Source organism: Mugil cephalus, chromosome 20 (genome assembly GCF_022458985.1).
Source record: "Mugil cephalus isolate CIBA_MC_2020 chromosome 20, CIBA_Mcephalus_1.1, whole genome shotgun sequence".
NCBI lineage: Eukaryota > Metazoa > Chordata > Actinopteri > Mugiliformes > Mugilidae > Mugil > Mugil cephalus.
In genome coordinates this window covers 8,287,930-8,304,449 of record NC_061789.1, presented here as the reverse complement: position 1 = coordinate 8,304,449, position 16,520 = coordinate 8,287,930, and the positions used below count along the sequence as shown (strand labels likewise).

General features: G+C 45.6%; 1 protein-coding gene across 2 annotated transcripts in view; it reads left to right on the top strand.

The window, feature by feature from the left end:
• The window catches only part of LOC124997289 (adenylate cyclase type 9-like), a 31,331-nt gene that overhangs the window by 10,832 nt on the left and 3,979 nt on the right, over nucleotides 1–16,520 (top strand). For both annotated transcript variants that reach the window (XM_047570877.1, XM_047570876.1), the window contains exons 2-5: nucleotides 12,861–13,033; nucleotides 14,974–15,084; nucleotides 15,383–15,639; nucleotides 15,724–15,826. In XM_047570877.1, coding sequence (XP_047426833.1) covers nucleotides 12,861–13,033; nucleotides 14,974–15,084; nucleotides 15,383–15,639; nucleotides 15,724–15,826 — 644 coding nt within the window. The remainder of the gene's footprint in view (nucleotides 1–12,860; nucleotides 13,034–14,973; nucleotides 15,085–15,382; nucleotides 15,640–15,723; nucleotides 15,827–16,520) is intronic.

Below are 16,520 nucleotides of genomic sequence, written 5' to 3'. Positions count from 1 at the left end.
AGCTGAATTTTATAGCCGCAATCATCTCTGTTATCTGCTGTGTCACACTGTTACTCAGCAGGATTGCAAAGCATGCACCCATTCAGGAGACTTGTGAAGCATTGAGCAAGGGTAATGAGTTTCTGGATCAAGAGCAGAAAACATATTATAGCAAAGAGCTGCGAATAATCTTATCTGCATGGCTCAGCGAGGTTTCTATTAAACCGATACTGCTGGAGATTTTGTTCTGAACATCCATGTGTCCCATTGTGCTCCACTTCATCCTGACAAGTGTTGGAGGACTCCGCAGACCTTTCAGAGCCCTTATAGGGGACAGCTCGATACTGAAGTGTCCTTCCTGTTCGTATTCTGACAAGAGATGACCCAGGGCGAGGTGGATGACAGAACCTGATCTCAGCTGCACAGCTGTCTGCCCGATAAGAAGCCACAGCAGACATGGCTGAGCTCGGAAAAGAAACACGGCACGCGTAGCATGTTGACAGCGACGCGTCAGCGAGCGCGCTCTGCTTCGCTTTGGTATTTTTCACTTAGCCAAGCAAGTCAGCGGAGAACCTGTTATGTTATATGACCAAATTACCAATTTAAATAGAGGTAAAACTATTATCCGTTGGTTTACTCATCAACAATCTTGATTTTTTAACTGGTTGATAAAAAAGTTTCAGTTTTAAAGTTTTAATCATTGATGTGAGTGCTAAAAATGCAGATACGAACAAATCCGTAGATGTCAAACTAAAAACTGTCCCTTTATGCTCTGGCCCGGGTCCACGTTTCAGCTGCTCCATTAAGGCACCATTAAACTAGTGAGTTAATGCAGGTAAGCTACTGTAATGCACTGACCTGTGTGATGTGGGGGCCACTGACGGATATCTGTTGCACAAAGAGGTTGCGAGTAGTGGAGGATGAAAGGATCTGCAGTAAACCAAGTCCCCAAAGAGCTTTTCTGGTATTTGCCTGATTACTTTTCACGCTACACTTTAAAGTAGGGGTCTTCAAGGCCAAGAACCCCCAAACTGATGAGAGATTAAGTAAGGACCCCCCTACCTACTGTATGTGTTGTATGTTAAACTCAACCTAGTGCTTTTCATAAATATACATTATTATTATCATGATTTTGCATTTAATATTAGGTTACTCAAATAAAACACAGGTTCAAATATTCATTTTTTTTTTTATTTCAAACATTAAAGTGGCAGATAGATATATAGATAGATTTGTGGGGAGAAATTGTTGAAGAAAAGGATATACTGTAGTTAGTATAACGTAACAACGCTGTTCAACAAAGCTGGAGTTTGTATTAATCTTCCTGCCGCTTTCTACGTGGCTGCACACGACCAGTCAGTCTGCAGTGTGGAGTTTTCACAGCAAATGTGCTGAGAGGATCAGCTTGCATATCTTCCCTCTGTCCCTCCTGCAGACTGAGTGAAAAAAAACACATAATCAAAGCAGAAAAAAAGATCTTGCACGAAAGGGATTACAAAGAGAAAAAAATATGTAAAATATGCAGTGAGACACAAAGATGGATAGAGTTGCCTCTCGAGGATTGTCCTGTTCGGGACTTTTTGCTCATCTCCACCTCACGCTCATAACACTGACTTCAGCACAACACGTGGGTAGGGACGCAACCCATCTGCATCAACACACACACACACACACACACACACACACAACCTTACTCCAGCTTTGCACCCTGTGTCTACAAAGGCTAATTGCCATGGCAACAAGCAAGTGAAAGGGAAAGGGTCAGCTGGATCCTTTTAAATGGAAGGACTGGTGCACCGACAGAGAGAATGGGGCCAAATTGACTTTATTCAAGCAAATCTCTGGATTTCACAGTGTGGTAAAAAGCCAAGCGAAGGCCCGTTTTGAGCGTTAGCCCAGCCAGAGTGGGCTGAGCACATGCAGCGATCCTTCCCCCCACTTCACCTCTAAAAGACGCTCACATTCTGGCTCTCAAAAATTTGGAAGAACGTTGACAAGTGGGAGAAAAGTATAGCTTTCCGCTCTGCATGAGCACTTCCATTCGGAGGGCGCAGTTGTGAGCCGTGCGCGCGGCTAAGCTAGCTCTCTTTGTGCCCGCGTAGACGCGCTGGTGATAAATTGCTATCATGAGTCATTGATGCATTCTCAGCTTTTTTTTTCCTCCCCCCCCCCCCGCCGCCCCCCCTCTCTTTGTGATCAAGGGTACGGAAAATGCCAGCACTCCTCTTATCGGATTCACACTAGCCTTCGCTGACATTGACAGATCGAGCTCTCTCTTAAGATGATGCGCGCTAACCTCCCGGTCCGCCCCAACGACGCGGCAGTCGGTCATGAACGCTCGCCTTTGCACGTGCCGTCCGGGTGTGTGTAATGCAAAAATTCCCACACGTACAACCACTCCCTGTCTGTGTTTGTGGGTTTCGGTGGCTCGTTAGTGTGCACAGCGGGAGTAGTGTGTGTGTGATAAATGACTGTGGTGAATTATGAATGAGGGAAGATGATGGGGGGGAGGGGGGCCAGGGCCCGCTAACGCCTGCTGCTGCGCTCGGCGTGCACAGATTGACCGCTCGTGTTTGTGTGTGTGCAACGTGCAGTAGAAGCGTTTCTCTATTCATGCATGCACGCCTGGGGGAAGATTTTTTTTATTATTACCAGCAGTTAAGGCCTTTAAGGTAGTAGTGTTTTAAGTCTATACATTCAGAGAATGAGGAAGTATTTTGACATGTTTATCTCCCACACACCTTCCTGTGTTGCATTTAAGTCATTTCCGTCACCTCGAACCCATGGATGGGTTCGATTCATGCTATATATTACACTTGGGTATACTATAGTTATTTATCTTTAATGTTTGACATCTCATCACGTTTAATGTTGGCACGAACATTCACAACAATCAACTCTGATACCGCTCCGTAGTGATGGGATTTTCAACTGAGGTCATACAATTTTTATTGAGTATACTCTATAGTCTATAAATATCCCATTATGCACTGTAGTGCGCCCTTCTGGCTGCTAGGTAATTTGAAGGAGGCGATGCAACGTATGGTTCTAGTAGGTATAGAGGATCCTGCCTATGCGTGCTGGCTGGAAACGAGAGTTGGTAGACATCAGTGGAAAGGCCAGCTCTGCAAAAAGATTGCAACATCTGTCTCACTGAGACTCGGACTCTAATCAGGCCGCTTCTATTTTTAATGTCCGCTAAATCATTTTCAGTTTGTTTTCAGTTTTCCATGTGTCACTGCTAAAGATATAAAAAAATTAAAAGCCACAGTACCAGCTGTTGAGGCCCAGCGGAGACTTTGGTGTCACATGCAATGGGATACATTCAGTTTATTCTCTCAGTGTGATCATTTGACATTAACACTCCCCGTCCAGATTTGTTTTTCCACTGAACATGAAAAATACTGTTTTCAGCCAATGCACGGTTCCACTCTCGTGTGAACTGAACTCCCAGCCTCAGGCTTGGCTCCTTCAACTGGCTTCAGTGCGAGGCAGCCCTCCCGTGTCCCTGTAGCTGTCAACTGCTCCTTCATCCACTTACTTTATGGCTGCAGGAATCCCCTATGCTGTCGTGTGTGTGTGTGTGTGTGAGCTAAGTGCCTGATACATTGTATTCCCAAGAGAAGTCACTCCCTGTCCCTTTATCATGTTGAGCCTCCCTCTTCTTCCCCCCTGTGTATTTTTTTTCCAGTTTTTCTTCCCTTCATCTTATCGCTGTCACGTTCTCCAACTGTTGATTCAGAGGGCTGGCTTAATCTTAATCAACAATGCATCACGAGAGCATGTTTATGAACTGATTCTGGCCTCCGTAACTGGGTCGTGAGATTTAATGAGCCAGTCGGTTCTGCTTTTTGCAGGAGCTCACATCACAAGGGAAACGGCAGCGTACATACGACTTGTGTCTTCGTCTCAGGCTGAATATGATTCAGAGGTGAATAATGCTGAGCCGGCGTTCAGCATCTACATTTAACCCCCCGCTGCATGACTTGCTTGTTTCTGGATAAAGAGTCCTCGGGGAGCGGCACACCGCTCCGCAGACAATCCAGCGCATATTCATCATCAACCCCCCCAGTGAAGATGCCATTACTCAAAATGTTGAGCTGGCGAAGTTCGCAGAAGGCGGGGACGGGCGGTCTGCACGAGAGGACGGGGAGACGCTCGCCTCGGTCGGCCGTTCTGCTTTGATCGTTTACCCCGAGCCACAAACGTGGTCACTGTTTAATCGATAGGGCAGCGCTGCTCATAGCGCCGGGTCAATAGCTTCTCTGTTTGAGAAGTTCAGCGTGTGATGAAATCGAATTTCGGTTCGAAGCGAGACTGGCACAGAAACCCCTCCTGACAATTTATTAAATAATCAATCAGTTAATTAATTAATGTCTTATTTGCCTCGCCTTGAAGAGACCCGAGTCGGACTTAATGTTACCATTAAATATGACGGAGGAGAGAAACAGTCGAGCTTTGTTTTATTGCTATAGCTCTCTTCAAATAGCATCGAGCTTTGAAGTGGCCCATTCACTTTTAGGGCATAAAACGCATTAAAAGTTACACTCTGCTAAAACATTTATGTGCAGACAGAAGTGAGAGCAGCTCGAGGTCGAGAATAAAACAGGAGTTGGGGTTTAAATGAGGATATTACACAGAAGCCTTGTCATAAAAATACCATTTTTTTATGTGTTGGTGCAAGTCCTCTCACACATGATCGGGGTTCCTACGCAAGTATGGAAAAGTATGGAATTTGATTTTATAAATTTCCAGGTCTGGAAAAGTAGTGAATGAAAACTAGTGTATGCAAAAATATTCACGTTGATAAAATTTTGCATAAAATTCTGAATATCTAAAAAACAAAAACAAAAATGGATCAATCTGTTTTGTTTCTTTTTGTTGTTTTTTTTTTTGTTGTTGTTTTAGGCCAAGGCCCAAATTAATGGAGAGATTAAGTAGGGCCCCCCCTACCTACTATATGGGTTCTATATTAAACTCAGCCTAGTGTTTTTTTATAAATATGCATTATTATCATCATGTTGCATTCAATATTAAGCTTTTCACATAATACACTGGTTCAAATATTAATTTCTTTAATTCAGACATGTGCAACAGTAGGGTGGGCGTGAAACTGCCGTAAACATAAACATACCTGACATAAATATACCTAAGTGATGTAGTGACAAATTTTATGGCCAGGACAGTGAGCTGCAACGACATTGACAGAACCAGGAGAAAGTACAGACCACTGAGCAAGGGAGGAGCTGCTCAAGATTCCGGAGAGCTGTCAATTGCGTGTGTCGCTCTGCCAGCAGACCGTGGCGGCCTCGGATTGTCGAGGATAGATGGATCGGAGGCGCAGAATACAAAAAAAGCTCGCGGATGAGACGGACACAGCCGAGCAAGACTTAAAGACTTTGGAGGGATGTCAAGTGCGTCTATTGTTGTTTAAAAGAGCTGCGGAGAGGTCGGACTGAAGCCAACAATAAAAAAACAACAACACACAATCCAAATATAGACACTTGTCTTAGTGGCTCCTCTGTTCGGCAGTGAGGGACAAAAAGAGGGGAAGGATACTGACTGATTTTGTTGATTGCAACAGGATGAGCGAACTAGGAACGGCTTGCTGTGCTGGGACAGTGTGCACTCTGACACAGTTCAGATTAGAGCCACGGGTTTGTCCTAGACTTGGAAAGTGAAGGCTGAGAAAGCTCAGGTGTTGACGTATGTAATTTGTACAGAAAGGTCACTGTGGGTTATCTGGCATCCCTGAGAAGTGTCTCTGAGAAGAACTCGGTGTGGGCGAGTTCGATGTGTACATAGTAGTATTATACATGGCTCTACTGGTATCCAGTCTGCTGCTAAGCTGCAGTGATTTTTTATTTTTTTAATCTCCCCTAGCCATACTGTATAATGCGAATAATAATACAAACCATCATTAACTACTACATACACCGACCTTCCACAACATTGAAACTGCCATAAAACCAGTGAAGTGAATAAGATTGATGATCTCTTTACGATGTGAAATGTTCGTCTGTGAAACCCGGGTCCCGGCATTAATGTAGATATTGCTACCAACCAATCACAGCCCCATGGCAGCTCTAAGGGGATTTTCCTTGCATCCTGGCGCCATGTGTTCCCCTGCTGTGTGATGTTTCCACGTGATCCAAAAGCGAGCGTCATCCATGGTCCATTTCTGATTTCAGCAGAAATTTGAGCTGCAGCTGCTCATCTGTTGCATTTGACAGACACAGGCCAGCCTCTTGCTCCCGACCTACATCGAGACGTGGCAATCCATCACCCTGTCACCGCCTTTCCTTCCTTGGATGACTTTTGATTGGGGGCTAACCACTGGACACCAGGAACACCCGGAAATAAACGGTGCTATTCACTTGACCAAGGACTATGGCCAAGTGGTCATAATGCTACACCTGACTGATGTGCATGTGTCCCAGAGAGTGAAGTTATTCCTCGCTTTACAAGAAAATAAAGTTTAATGAAAGTTTCCAAGGAATAATGCACAAACACAATGCAATGACTGGTGTGGTAGCTGTCCTTTTTTCACTAAGCCATAATCTGCAATTAATCAGTCGAAGACCTAATTTAATAAAGCTAAAGGATAAGACATGTTAACACGCTGTAAGTTGCAGCAGTCCAGTGTAACACATACTCGTACTTCAGAAGACACTGTGCGTTTACAGCTTAATTGAGCTATGCTCTAAATTCAACTTTCTGAATGCAGTCCTTGTCCCAGTTTACATGCAACTGAGAAAATTGAATAACTGACGGGAACATGTCCTCCTCCTCCACACTAGGTGGTGATATGTGTCTTGTCAGCAGGTTAATACAGCCCCCTTTCCGTTTGACCTATTATATTATACAATAAACCAGAGTCACTCATGTGGCAGACCGGCATTTCAAACAACAACGAGATGGATAACAGTACAGTTTTTTTAATCTCATACAGAATACGTGCGCTACGTCTGGTGCACATATGATGTGTGATATCTCTCAGGTGGTTCTTCTACTGGTTCTGTTTACCTTCATCTTCTGTGACCCACTTCCTTGGATGTTTTTGGCTGTGTGAACATTACAGATATTTGTTTACAAAATCCTTACATTTTAGTAATGTGTAGATTATAATGGGATAACAAGGGGAGCAGCGACAGTCACAACAGTGATAACAGTGACGTCATTAACTGCGCGTCAAACAGCGCATGCGTGTTTTGTGTTTGTTGGATTGAGCTCACTATATAGGGCGCTATATAGTGCGACCCTACAATCCTACATAGGGAGCAGGGTTTAGGGAGTGAGGACGATTTCAGACATAGGGTACCTATATTCCAGGGTCACACGCCGGTGCAGCTGTTGTGGGGCATGCACACACGCCTCTTCCAGTTAAAGTCCAATTGAGTGAATACATGCCAGAGAAAATCAATTTCCATTCACAATGTCTGGGTGTCTTAATTGGATAAGGAGTACTCCGATTTTACATGCACTTAAGTTGTCCGGTTAAAGTCAGATTAAGGCAATAATTCATTTGTGTGCATGTAAACGTACTGAGTGTGAAAGTGTCAAAGCACGGCCTCGGCTGTGATGTTTAGCTCACCGTCCTCCTCCAGCTCCAACCCATGCTTGACTCAGGAGGCGTACACAAAGGCTCTGCCTTCTCCTTTACTGACAGAAATGACAGTGAGTCCCACTGCGCTTCCTTCCTAATGAAAAATGCATGTGTGTCATTCATGTTTTCTGACTGAACGGGTTCGCTCACAGGCAGCTGACAGATTCTTCATCCCACCCCCACTACACTACTACGACTACACACCAACTTGTTTTTTTTCCCCTTTAGTTTTATTTCTGTGTCTGAACTCTCCCTAGAATCTGTGCAGCCTCTACCTGTTAATGCCAGCTCCTGCTCACTGCGGATCACACTGCAGTAATGAAGTCCTCCCAAACAGCCTGTCATGCTGGACAGGTTCCCTCTTGCACCTCCTGCCCTCTTCCCTTCGACTGGGACAGGATGTACAGCCTATCCGTGGACTGAGTCGCAGCAGAGGGAGAAGGGGGGGGGGGGCTTCTTGCTGGCAGGGCCTAAGTGGCATGGAGACCTGCCCAGCCTTGCAGAGCTTGTTTCCCCCACGCCACCTGCTCCTCTGGCCTCCTGCGCCGATACCTGGCCCTTGAAGGCAAACCTGTCATTATGGGAAGATCGGGCGTCACGATATGTTTGTGTTTGTGCGCTGAGCCAAGCATACCTGCCAGCTCTCCTTCCCCCTTTGTTGCCCTCTGTGTTCTGCTGATTTGAGTAAACTTCACGGGAAAGCAGCGCCTGTTTCGTGACCCCAGTCAGGGTTGGAAATTGAAGCTGAGAGAAAGGCTTCGAGATAAACTACCGGAACGTTTCATATTTATAGCTAGTGTACCTGTTGAGTGTTCATACCGGCAATCCATCTGTTCTCCTCTTCTTCTTTTGTGCATTCCAGTGATAATTTTTGGTCGCCTTCTTTGGGCTTTGTTGTATGTAGGACAGTGCAAGGGTGTGTAGCATCCAGGCTTTTTGCTGCAGTTGTTTGCAATCCACTTAGCAGTCCTTTCTCTTTACTCCGGGGCCAGTTGAGTGTTTGAAACCATCACTGCATTGTGTGTGTGTGTTTTCTGTGTGTTTGTTTGGCCCACCCAATCTGCAATTTGCACCTTAGCAGTGCCGTGCAAAGAGGGTTCAGGGGTGGCCATTGTTCCGTGAGAGCTTGTACATGCTAAGAGGTGAGAGGAAGGGAGGCGCAGAAGTGATAGCGGTATTTGTTTGCAAAGTGTTTTTCTCGTTTCAAGCTCCCGTGGCCCGAACAAAAGGAGGCTGGAGAGGGAGATAATGTGACTGGGGCTCTCGCAGGGAAAAGGTTATCTACTGTTCTCTGTCGGCCAATGGCGGGACACTCATAACAACCAGAGGCGGCCGCTAATGATGCTCTTCAATTAGCCCAGTGTCATCAGAGATGGAGGAGGTCCAGCACACACACACACACATACCTGCTTCAAAGACCATCCAACAGATGTGAGATGGATGGATAGAAATGCACACGCGCAGCATGAAAGTAACAAGAGGCGTCAATTGGACCACGCAGCGTGAAGTTTCCTGACCTTTTTGTCAGCCACGAGACCTTTAGAGGAGAGCAACGTTTTGTTGATGCTCGTGAAGTGGGCTCAATCTATTGCCTGACAACGCTGCAATTTCAGCTGCCACGAGGTTAGACTGTAAAGATGAGAGATTGTCCCGTTGAGCGGCGAGGAACTGGCACACGGATACATCTTTTTCTACGTGAAACGTAATGTAACGCGCAAACGCGCCCCGCAGTTGATTTATCCTGCTCCTCTCCGCGGGGGTTTCTCTCTGTCGAGCTCGATATGCAGTCGAGCCAACATTTCATACATTCAGGTTATTGATTCCTGATTGTAAACATCAACCGCTTTTTAGTCTTGAAAATACAACCTTGAATTGAAGGCGGCGACGTACAAGACGAGGGCTAACAGGAAGTGATGGACAGGTCAGTCCACAGCTGATCTCCTGTCACATCGCTTAGTCATCAGCTTGTCATTGTTTGCGACCTACTTTCTCCCCGTTGTGTTCAAATGATCTTTCATAATTGTCTGTCTTTCTAATATTGGGTCATTATTCTCTTGTGCATCGTCAAGTCATCTTCGGTTAATGTCTAATCTGAAGAAGTATCAGGGAATAAAGGACTGAACGGTCCAGTGGTTTTTGCTGAGATGAATTTGCTTTAGTCCCCATCTTTATACAGGTTTTTTTTTATTAGTCAGCAGTCACTATTGCTTTTCCAGCAGGATTTGCATTAACCATGACTCTGAATATATAAATAAATAATAAAATGTGACTCACATGCTCAAGTACTTTATTTGCCTGCTTCAGCCTGAAACAGATGTGACTGTTTCTCTTAAAGGACGAGAAAGCGGTCGTACCTCACGTACCTCAGGCCGCAGCCTTGGAGGAAAATATTCACCATATTTTTGCCTTCTCATTTTTAAAATGTGTGTGCTTTTGGTAGTTGAGAGAGCAGTAAGAATTTTCTAAAGATATTTTTAAGTTTAGGAGCAAGGAGAAAACAACCATTAACAGAAGCACATGTGCTGTTTGTCATGTTGGAAGGTGGGGAAGGATTGATTAGCCAAATAATGAAATCAGCTGTGTGTTTCTGGATCTGTCTTTGGCACAGTCACACGCTCTCATTTTTATGAAGAGCCAGTCGAAAAGCTCTCCTCGGGTCCATTTCTGCCTCTTCTCATCTGCCGTGCCATTCTGCATCACTGGTGCTGGGAATTAGTTACTTGTTACCGCTATTTACCGCCTTCATTTCCCATCCCTGAATCCCATCCACCTGGCTATCGACCCGGCTACAGCGAGGTTGTCCATCTACACCTCCGCTCAATGTGTGTCTGCCTCGGAGCGTGGGCGGTTGGCGGCGGCGTTTTTGTGTGACTCTCTCGCGTCTACATCTGTCATGTACTTGTTGATGTGCCAGTATTTGCCAGTATTTCTTTTAGTGCATGTAAATGTATGAAAATTAGATTGGGCACCTTAGCGTTATAAATGTGCCACATAGGGCAGCCTCAGGATGGCTCAGAAGAAGCAGGGTCAGACTTGTCTGAAGTACTTAGTGCAGACAGTGCATAGAGCCTGGGGCCACAGCTTCACTGAGAGTTGGATTAGGTGGATAAGAACATAGTCACAGGTACTTACCTGGGCTGCTGATAAACCTGTCACTGTGGTTGTAGCTTGTCGCAGCTTCAAGACACCCCGGGGGCCCCAGGCAAGAGGCACCTTGGAGGCTCCAACCCCCGGTGTTATTCACTGTCAAGGTTTTTTTCATCCTCCTCTTTTTGCGCGAAATATCCCTTTCACATCAAAAATATCGGGTTGACACGTGATTTTCAGACCCGGGTCAGCCCGCCCTTTGGTGCGCTTCCACATCGCCAGAAGTCACGACAACGTCATCATTACACATTTCAGTACACTACACAGCGAGATAAACAGTGGACAGCATGGACTGGTCAAACACCCCCGCACAAACAAAAGACTGCTGATATTTGAATAAATCACTGTGTCCTGCACAGCGCCCGATATCGGCAGCCGAATCTCCTCTTCTTCCTAGATGCAGAGCAGCTCGCAGATCTCATGGTCTTTTCAGTGCACTGCCATGATCGATAAAAAAAAAAAAAGTGTACCATATCGCTATACAAGCTGTATATAAACACAGTCGCACATGCATTCCCATGTTGGTGCAATTTCCCAAACATGACAGTAATTCACCTATGCGCTTCCATTAATGATCGTGTAACAACACATTTGTGTTTGTTTGATTGAAAAAATGGCCAAAAATCTTTCACCCTTTGGAGATCGGTCTCTTATGGGAGTAGACCAAAACTCTGCTCTGTTTCTGAGCTGCTTGCAACCCTGGAGTTTCTACAATGACATAGTCTGACAGGCCGTTCAGAGACAAAACCAGAACGGCATCAGCATCATTGTGTAAATTAGTGAGTCAACACAGCGTTCCTGTTCACATCGAAGTCAAGCCGAGCCAGTGTGAAAGGAGCTAGGCTAGGTTTGTTTCATTCTGCCCAACGTGTCATCATTGCAGTGTCTAACGGGATTTCAAGTTGTGTCATTGATTACCGACCGAATGTCAGCAGACCCTGGGGGGCCCCCCCAGCCACTATTCAGGGGGGTTCCTGACATTTTGTCGTTGCAGTGTCCCTCGGCGCCACCTTCCAGCTTGGGGACCTAGTTTGCCTGTCCGCTTGTGACGGCCCAGGTCGCAAACCAGTGGTGAGAACTTTTAAGTTCTTAGAGAACTTAAAAGAAAAAAAGAAAAATATTCTTCCAAACGCCCTTTGTGTTTACTGTATCATAGCAACAGTGTCGGCATTGAACCCCCAAACAGGAAGCGAAGCATATGTCTGCACTGAAGATTAAAATTGCATGATGGGAGCATCTTGGTGAAAAGGCAGAAGAAAGAGAGAGCATGCTGTGCATTTCACGGCATCGCACATCTCAGCTAAACACGCTCTCACTACATTGTCGGATTTGTCTGCCAAACGGAAAGACGCACAGACCAACTTCTATCTTTAAATGGTGCTATTCGACAGGAGTTGGCCCGCCACATTAAAATAATAAGAACAAGATCGCACGCACACACACACAAACGTACGTGTTTTAGCACTGATGCAAATGCTGACATGTTGATAGAAGAGGCAGCTGTTCAAATATTTGGCCGGTGCCTGTCGTGTCTGAAACTGTTTCATGGTCATTGAAAGCAAATGCATCAACGCCCGAAAAAAAAGATGCACTTGCACTCGCGTTATAAAGGGAATAAAGTCAAGAAGGAGATGGATTAATGGGAGGAATTCAATAGTTACTATATAGAAATTCTTCCTCGGGCTAATGGAGGCGCGGCAGAAAAATCAATGTGGTGAAGAGAAACGGCCATGGGCAGAAACTGTGGACCTTGAAATAAAAAAAAAAAGAAGCATCTGTCAAGGTGTTGGTCTATTAAGCGGTGTCAAACACAAACACCTGCATGCATGTACATGTACAATGCATGTAGTGTATACGGAAACGAGCATGACTCATGTGGATGACCTTGTCTTATCCAAGTGGGAGTGATTGATATTCAGCGCTTCTTCTTCTGTACCTGCTTATATAACTCACAGAGGGAATTCATCATGGCTACCGAGTCTCTGCTGAATCCCAAACAACCCCACAACTGCTAATACATTCATCCACACAGGGATGACTAAACACATCTGAGGCCTGTACCATTTACATCCGAGGAAAAGAGCCAATCCTCTCTTGTGACATATTTGTTTTATGCTTCCCTCTCCAGGTCTGAGGACCTACTTGATCTCTGGTAGGAAAGTGGAACCTCACGCTCACTGCAACTGCTCCCAAATTGGGTTGTCTGGGCCGGAGCATGTCGATCCACGGTGTCCCACTTCCAGAGTCCACACGCCCGATGGAGCCCCTTCGGCCGACACCCTTCCTCCAGACAGAGCCAAGGTGAGTGTCGTTTGTCCAGCTAAGAAAATCAACTCTGTTGCGGGAAAAACTCCGTATTTCTTGGACTGTTTATCGCTGCGCATCTTCTTTGCCCGAGGAGCTCCATGTTCCACCACAGCCTCTTTCATGTTTTTCACTCCGTGTGCTTTCGCGTATGTGGGTGTCTCTGAAGCTTTAATAAATATTTTCATCTCCTCGCATGCGAGAAGACACCTATTGCCTCGTGTTGTGAATAAGCAGAGCAACTTTCATCCCCGCCGTTACTCTCCGTGTAATTGCGTGATTGTAACCTTTTGCGCTCTGCGTGGTTCGAGCGTCTTTGTAAAAATTTCCTCGTGAGTTATGAGCCGTTACAGTCCTCATTAAATCATTAAGAATGAGAGTCGGAGAACAAAACGGTGGGATCCTAGAAATGTGCTCCTGTGCCCAGCAGGTAGTGTCTAGATCATTTGCACAGTTGCACAGTCACCCTACTGTTGCACGTTTGAAATAAAAAAAATGAATACTTGAATAACTTAATATTGAATGCAAAATGATAATAATAATGTGTATTTATAAATAGCACTAGGCTGAGTTTAATATAGAACATATATTGTAGGTAGTGGGTCCCTATTTAATGTCTCCATTAGTTTGGCGGCTCTAGATAATAACTGACCTTTAGTGCCTTGACGAGAAGTTTTGCATTTGCTTCTAAAATGTTCCTGAGTCTTCCTTGCACTCACCTGTTTTTTTTTTCCTCCACTTTGCTGACATGTGCACTATAGTGGAGGTGTAGCGTTTAATGCTCAAGTGGTAGAATTCTACCAATAACGTTGGCTCAGTGCCCCCCGCTGTTCAATTGATCCTGCAAACCTCTGCAAATGTCCTGATCTGGCTCCAAGCTTACAGGGTCCTCATCAGGACTTTCCACAACTATTGAAGAGGGGTTAAGTGTTCGGTGGCGATTACCCTTTGCCCGCAGTTACACTCTAGCGCCTCAGTGTCCGTGACCAGAACAATGTCTTATTCTGGAAACTCAGTGAAGCTGTATTTTTCCTCCGCTTAGTTTTTTCTTTCATTTTTAGACCGTGTTTTTTCCCCGCACAAGATTGAGTCATATCTGCTATGGCCACAGTCTTTTGAGCTCAGTCGCAACATTAAAACCACCGAAAGGAGAAGTGAATAACATTGACGTTCTGCTGGGACCACCCCAGAGCAATGACACTCTTTGATGGCAGTAGGATGCAGCCTGATCCGGGAATACACACAAAGAACGGTTTGGGAACAACTAAAAAAAACTGAAAAACAGCACGAGGTGTTGACCTGGCCTCAAAATTCACTAGATCCCAAACTGATCAAGCATCTGTTGGATGCACTGGAGCAAGCCTGATCCATAGAGGCCCCTAAACTCACCCCATAGGATCCAGAGGCCCCCACTAACAACATTCTGGTACCAGACACCAACTGTTTAAGAGGGACAAGGGAGTGCTACACAATATTGGGAAGGTGGTCATAATGTTATGCCTGATTGGTGTACTTTTGTATCGCCTTTATGGTCAGTTGGGTTTTTAATTTCGTTCAAAACTCCTCGGCACAGATCTCAGCTTTCTGCCAGGATAGGCGGAGAGGAAAGGTGTAGTTGCCGGGAGAAAAGAAAAGACGCAGGATAGGGAGTGACGATTTCTCTCCACGACCGATAACTTCTCCGCTCGCTGCTTCCCGTCTTGTGTGTGACTCTCCCCGCTGCTGCAGCTGCAAACGCGACAGAACACTTTCTGTTAACGCGCTGTTTTTTTGCCGCCGCTCCGTTGCCGTTTTGTCACCCCCCGCCTCATTTTCATGTATCTCTCTCCTCATATCCTCCCCTCGATCTCTATCTTTCTTTTGATTAATTCTCATTCTTGTTCTCCTTTTGTTTTTTTTTTCTTTCCCTGCGCCGTCAACCTCCAATCTCGCCGCAGTCCCCCTGTCTTTCCTGCAGCGTGGCCCTGATCGCAGGGGAGGATCAGGTTCACGAGGAGGGAATGGTGCACAATGGCTGCCATGACGACCACAAAACCAACAGCAGCAAGGTTAGCCTGTTGTTATCACCAGGAACCATACAGAAGAGACCTTAAACTGTCCATCTGAAATGTCTGAACGTAGTTTGTGCCCGCCCGAGTGCGGGGACAATCGTGATCCGTTTCTCATTACATTTACACATTTACCCAGCAGCGATCTCAAAAATAGCTTTAAGAAATAGAAGTTAATGAGTCCCAGAACTTTCTAGTTCATATGATTATTGACCTATTTTCCCAAAAAACTATGTCGCACCTTTATTTTTGGCCATCAGGAAGTCTCTCATCTCTCACTCCCCTCCCCACCCCATAGGACTCTACGAATCTCAAGTGTTCCCCGGTGGTCTCTGCTGGGCGCAGTCCCAAGGCCCTGAACGGCCTCCTGAGCCCTCGGCTGGAGGCCTTGACCAACAGCCAGACGTCGCTGTGCGAGATGCTGCAGGAGAAGGAGAAGAAGTCGTGGAGCGGAGGAGCCATGGGCATGGACCACTCGGCGCTCATCCCGCTGCGGTCCAAGAACTTCAGGGAGAGGAGCGACGCTCACTTCGTGGACGTCATCAAGGAGGACAGGTGATTATTTCATCATAAAGATCAATCTAAGGTGAAGTTATTAAATCTTTGGTTGATCCTGACTCGCCCCTGTGTCTGTGACAGTCTCATGAAGGACTATTTCTACAAACCTCCCCTAAACAAGCTGAGCCTCACTTTCTTGGAGAAGAGCCTGGAAACTGCTTACCGGATAAGCTACCAGGAGGAGGTGTGTATGTGTCAGAATTGTGTGATGTAACGCCCCTACGCCTGATTGTGTAATGTCCGTGTGTAATGTTTATCAATCTGTGCTGCGGAGTTTGACGCGGCGTACTTCCTTTTGCCTGACTGTGATCTGACAGTCGAGTTTCACAACTTGAGTTTGTGTCTTTTCATGATTACTGGCCACCCTGCCTCCCCCGCCCACATTCTCGCACTCTCCACATTCAAATGAGTTTGCTTTCGTTTTCGCACATGCACCGTCTTTGTGCTTCTTTGCGTTTCACTGTTTCTCCGAGTTTTGTCTGGGAAGCCTGTTACCACTGCGTTATGACCAGATTGGTCAAGACTGCGGCAAAGAGAAATCACTGCAGGACCTTTAAAACGGTTTTGTGTTAGGTTGGGCTGCCCTCTGCTGGTGTAATGCAGAATTGCATGCACTCTAATGCCGTGGATGCTAGTGTTAATATTCTCTTAATTAATATGTGTTGCTTGGACAGCACTTTGATCAACTGAGGCTGTTTTTAAACATGCTGTAGAAAAAAACTTTAACTTAATTCCTTAACATTCGGATTGGTCACATTTGGATTTGGTCATATTTGGAATACATCTTAATTTCTTTCTAAAATAAGATTAAGATCGTTAGGTATGAAGCACCATTTTTGTTTTTGAATATATATATGTGTGTGTGTAAAACCAGGGAT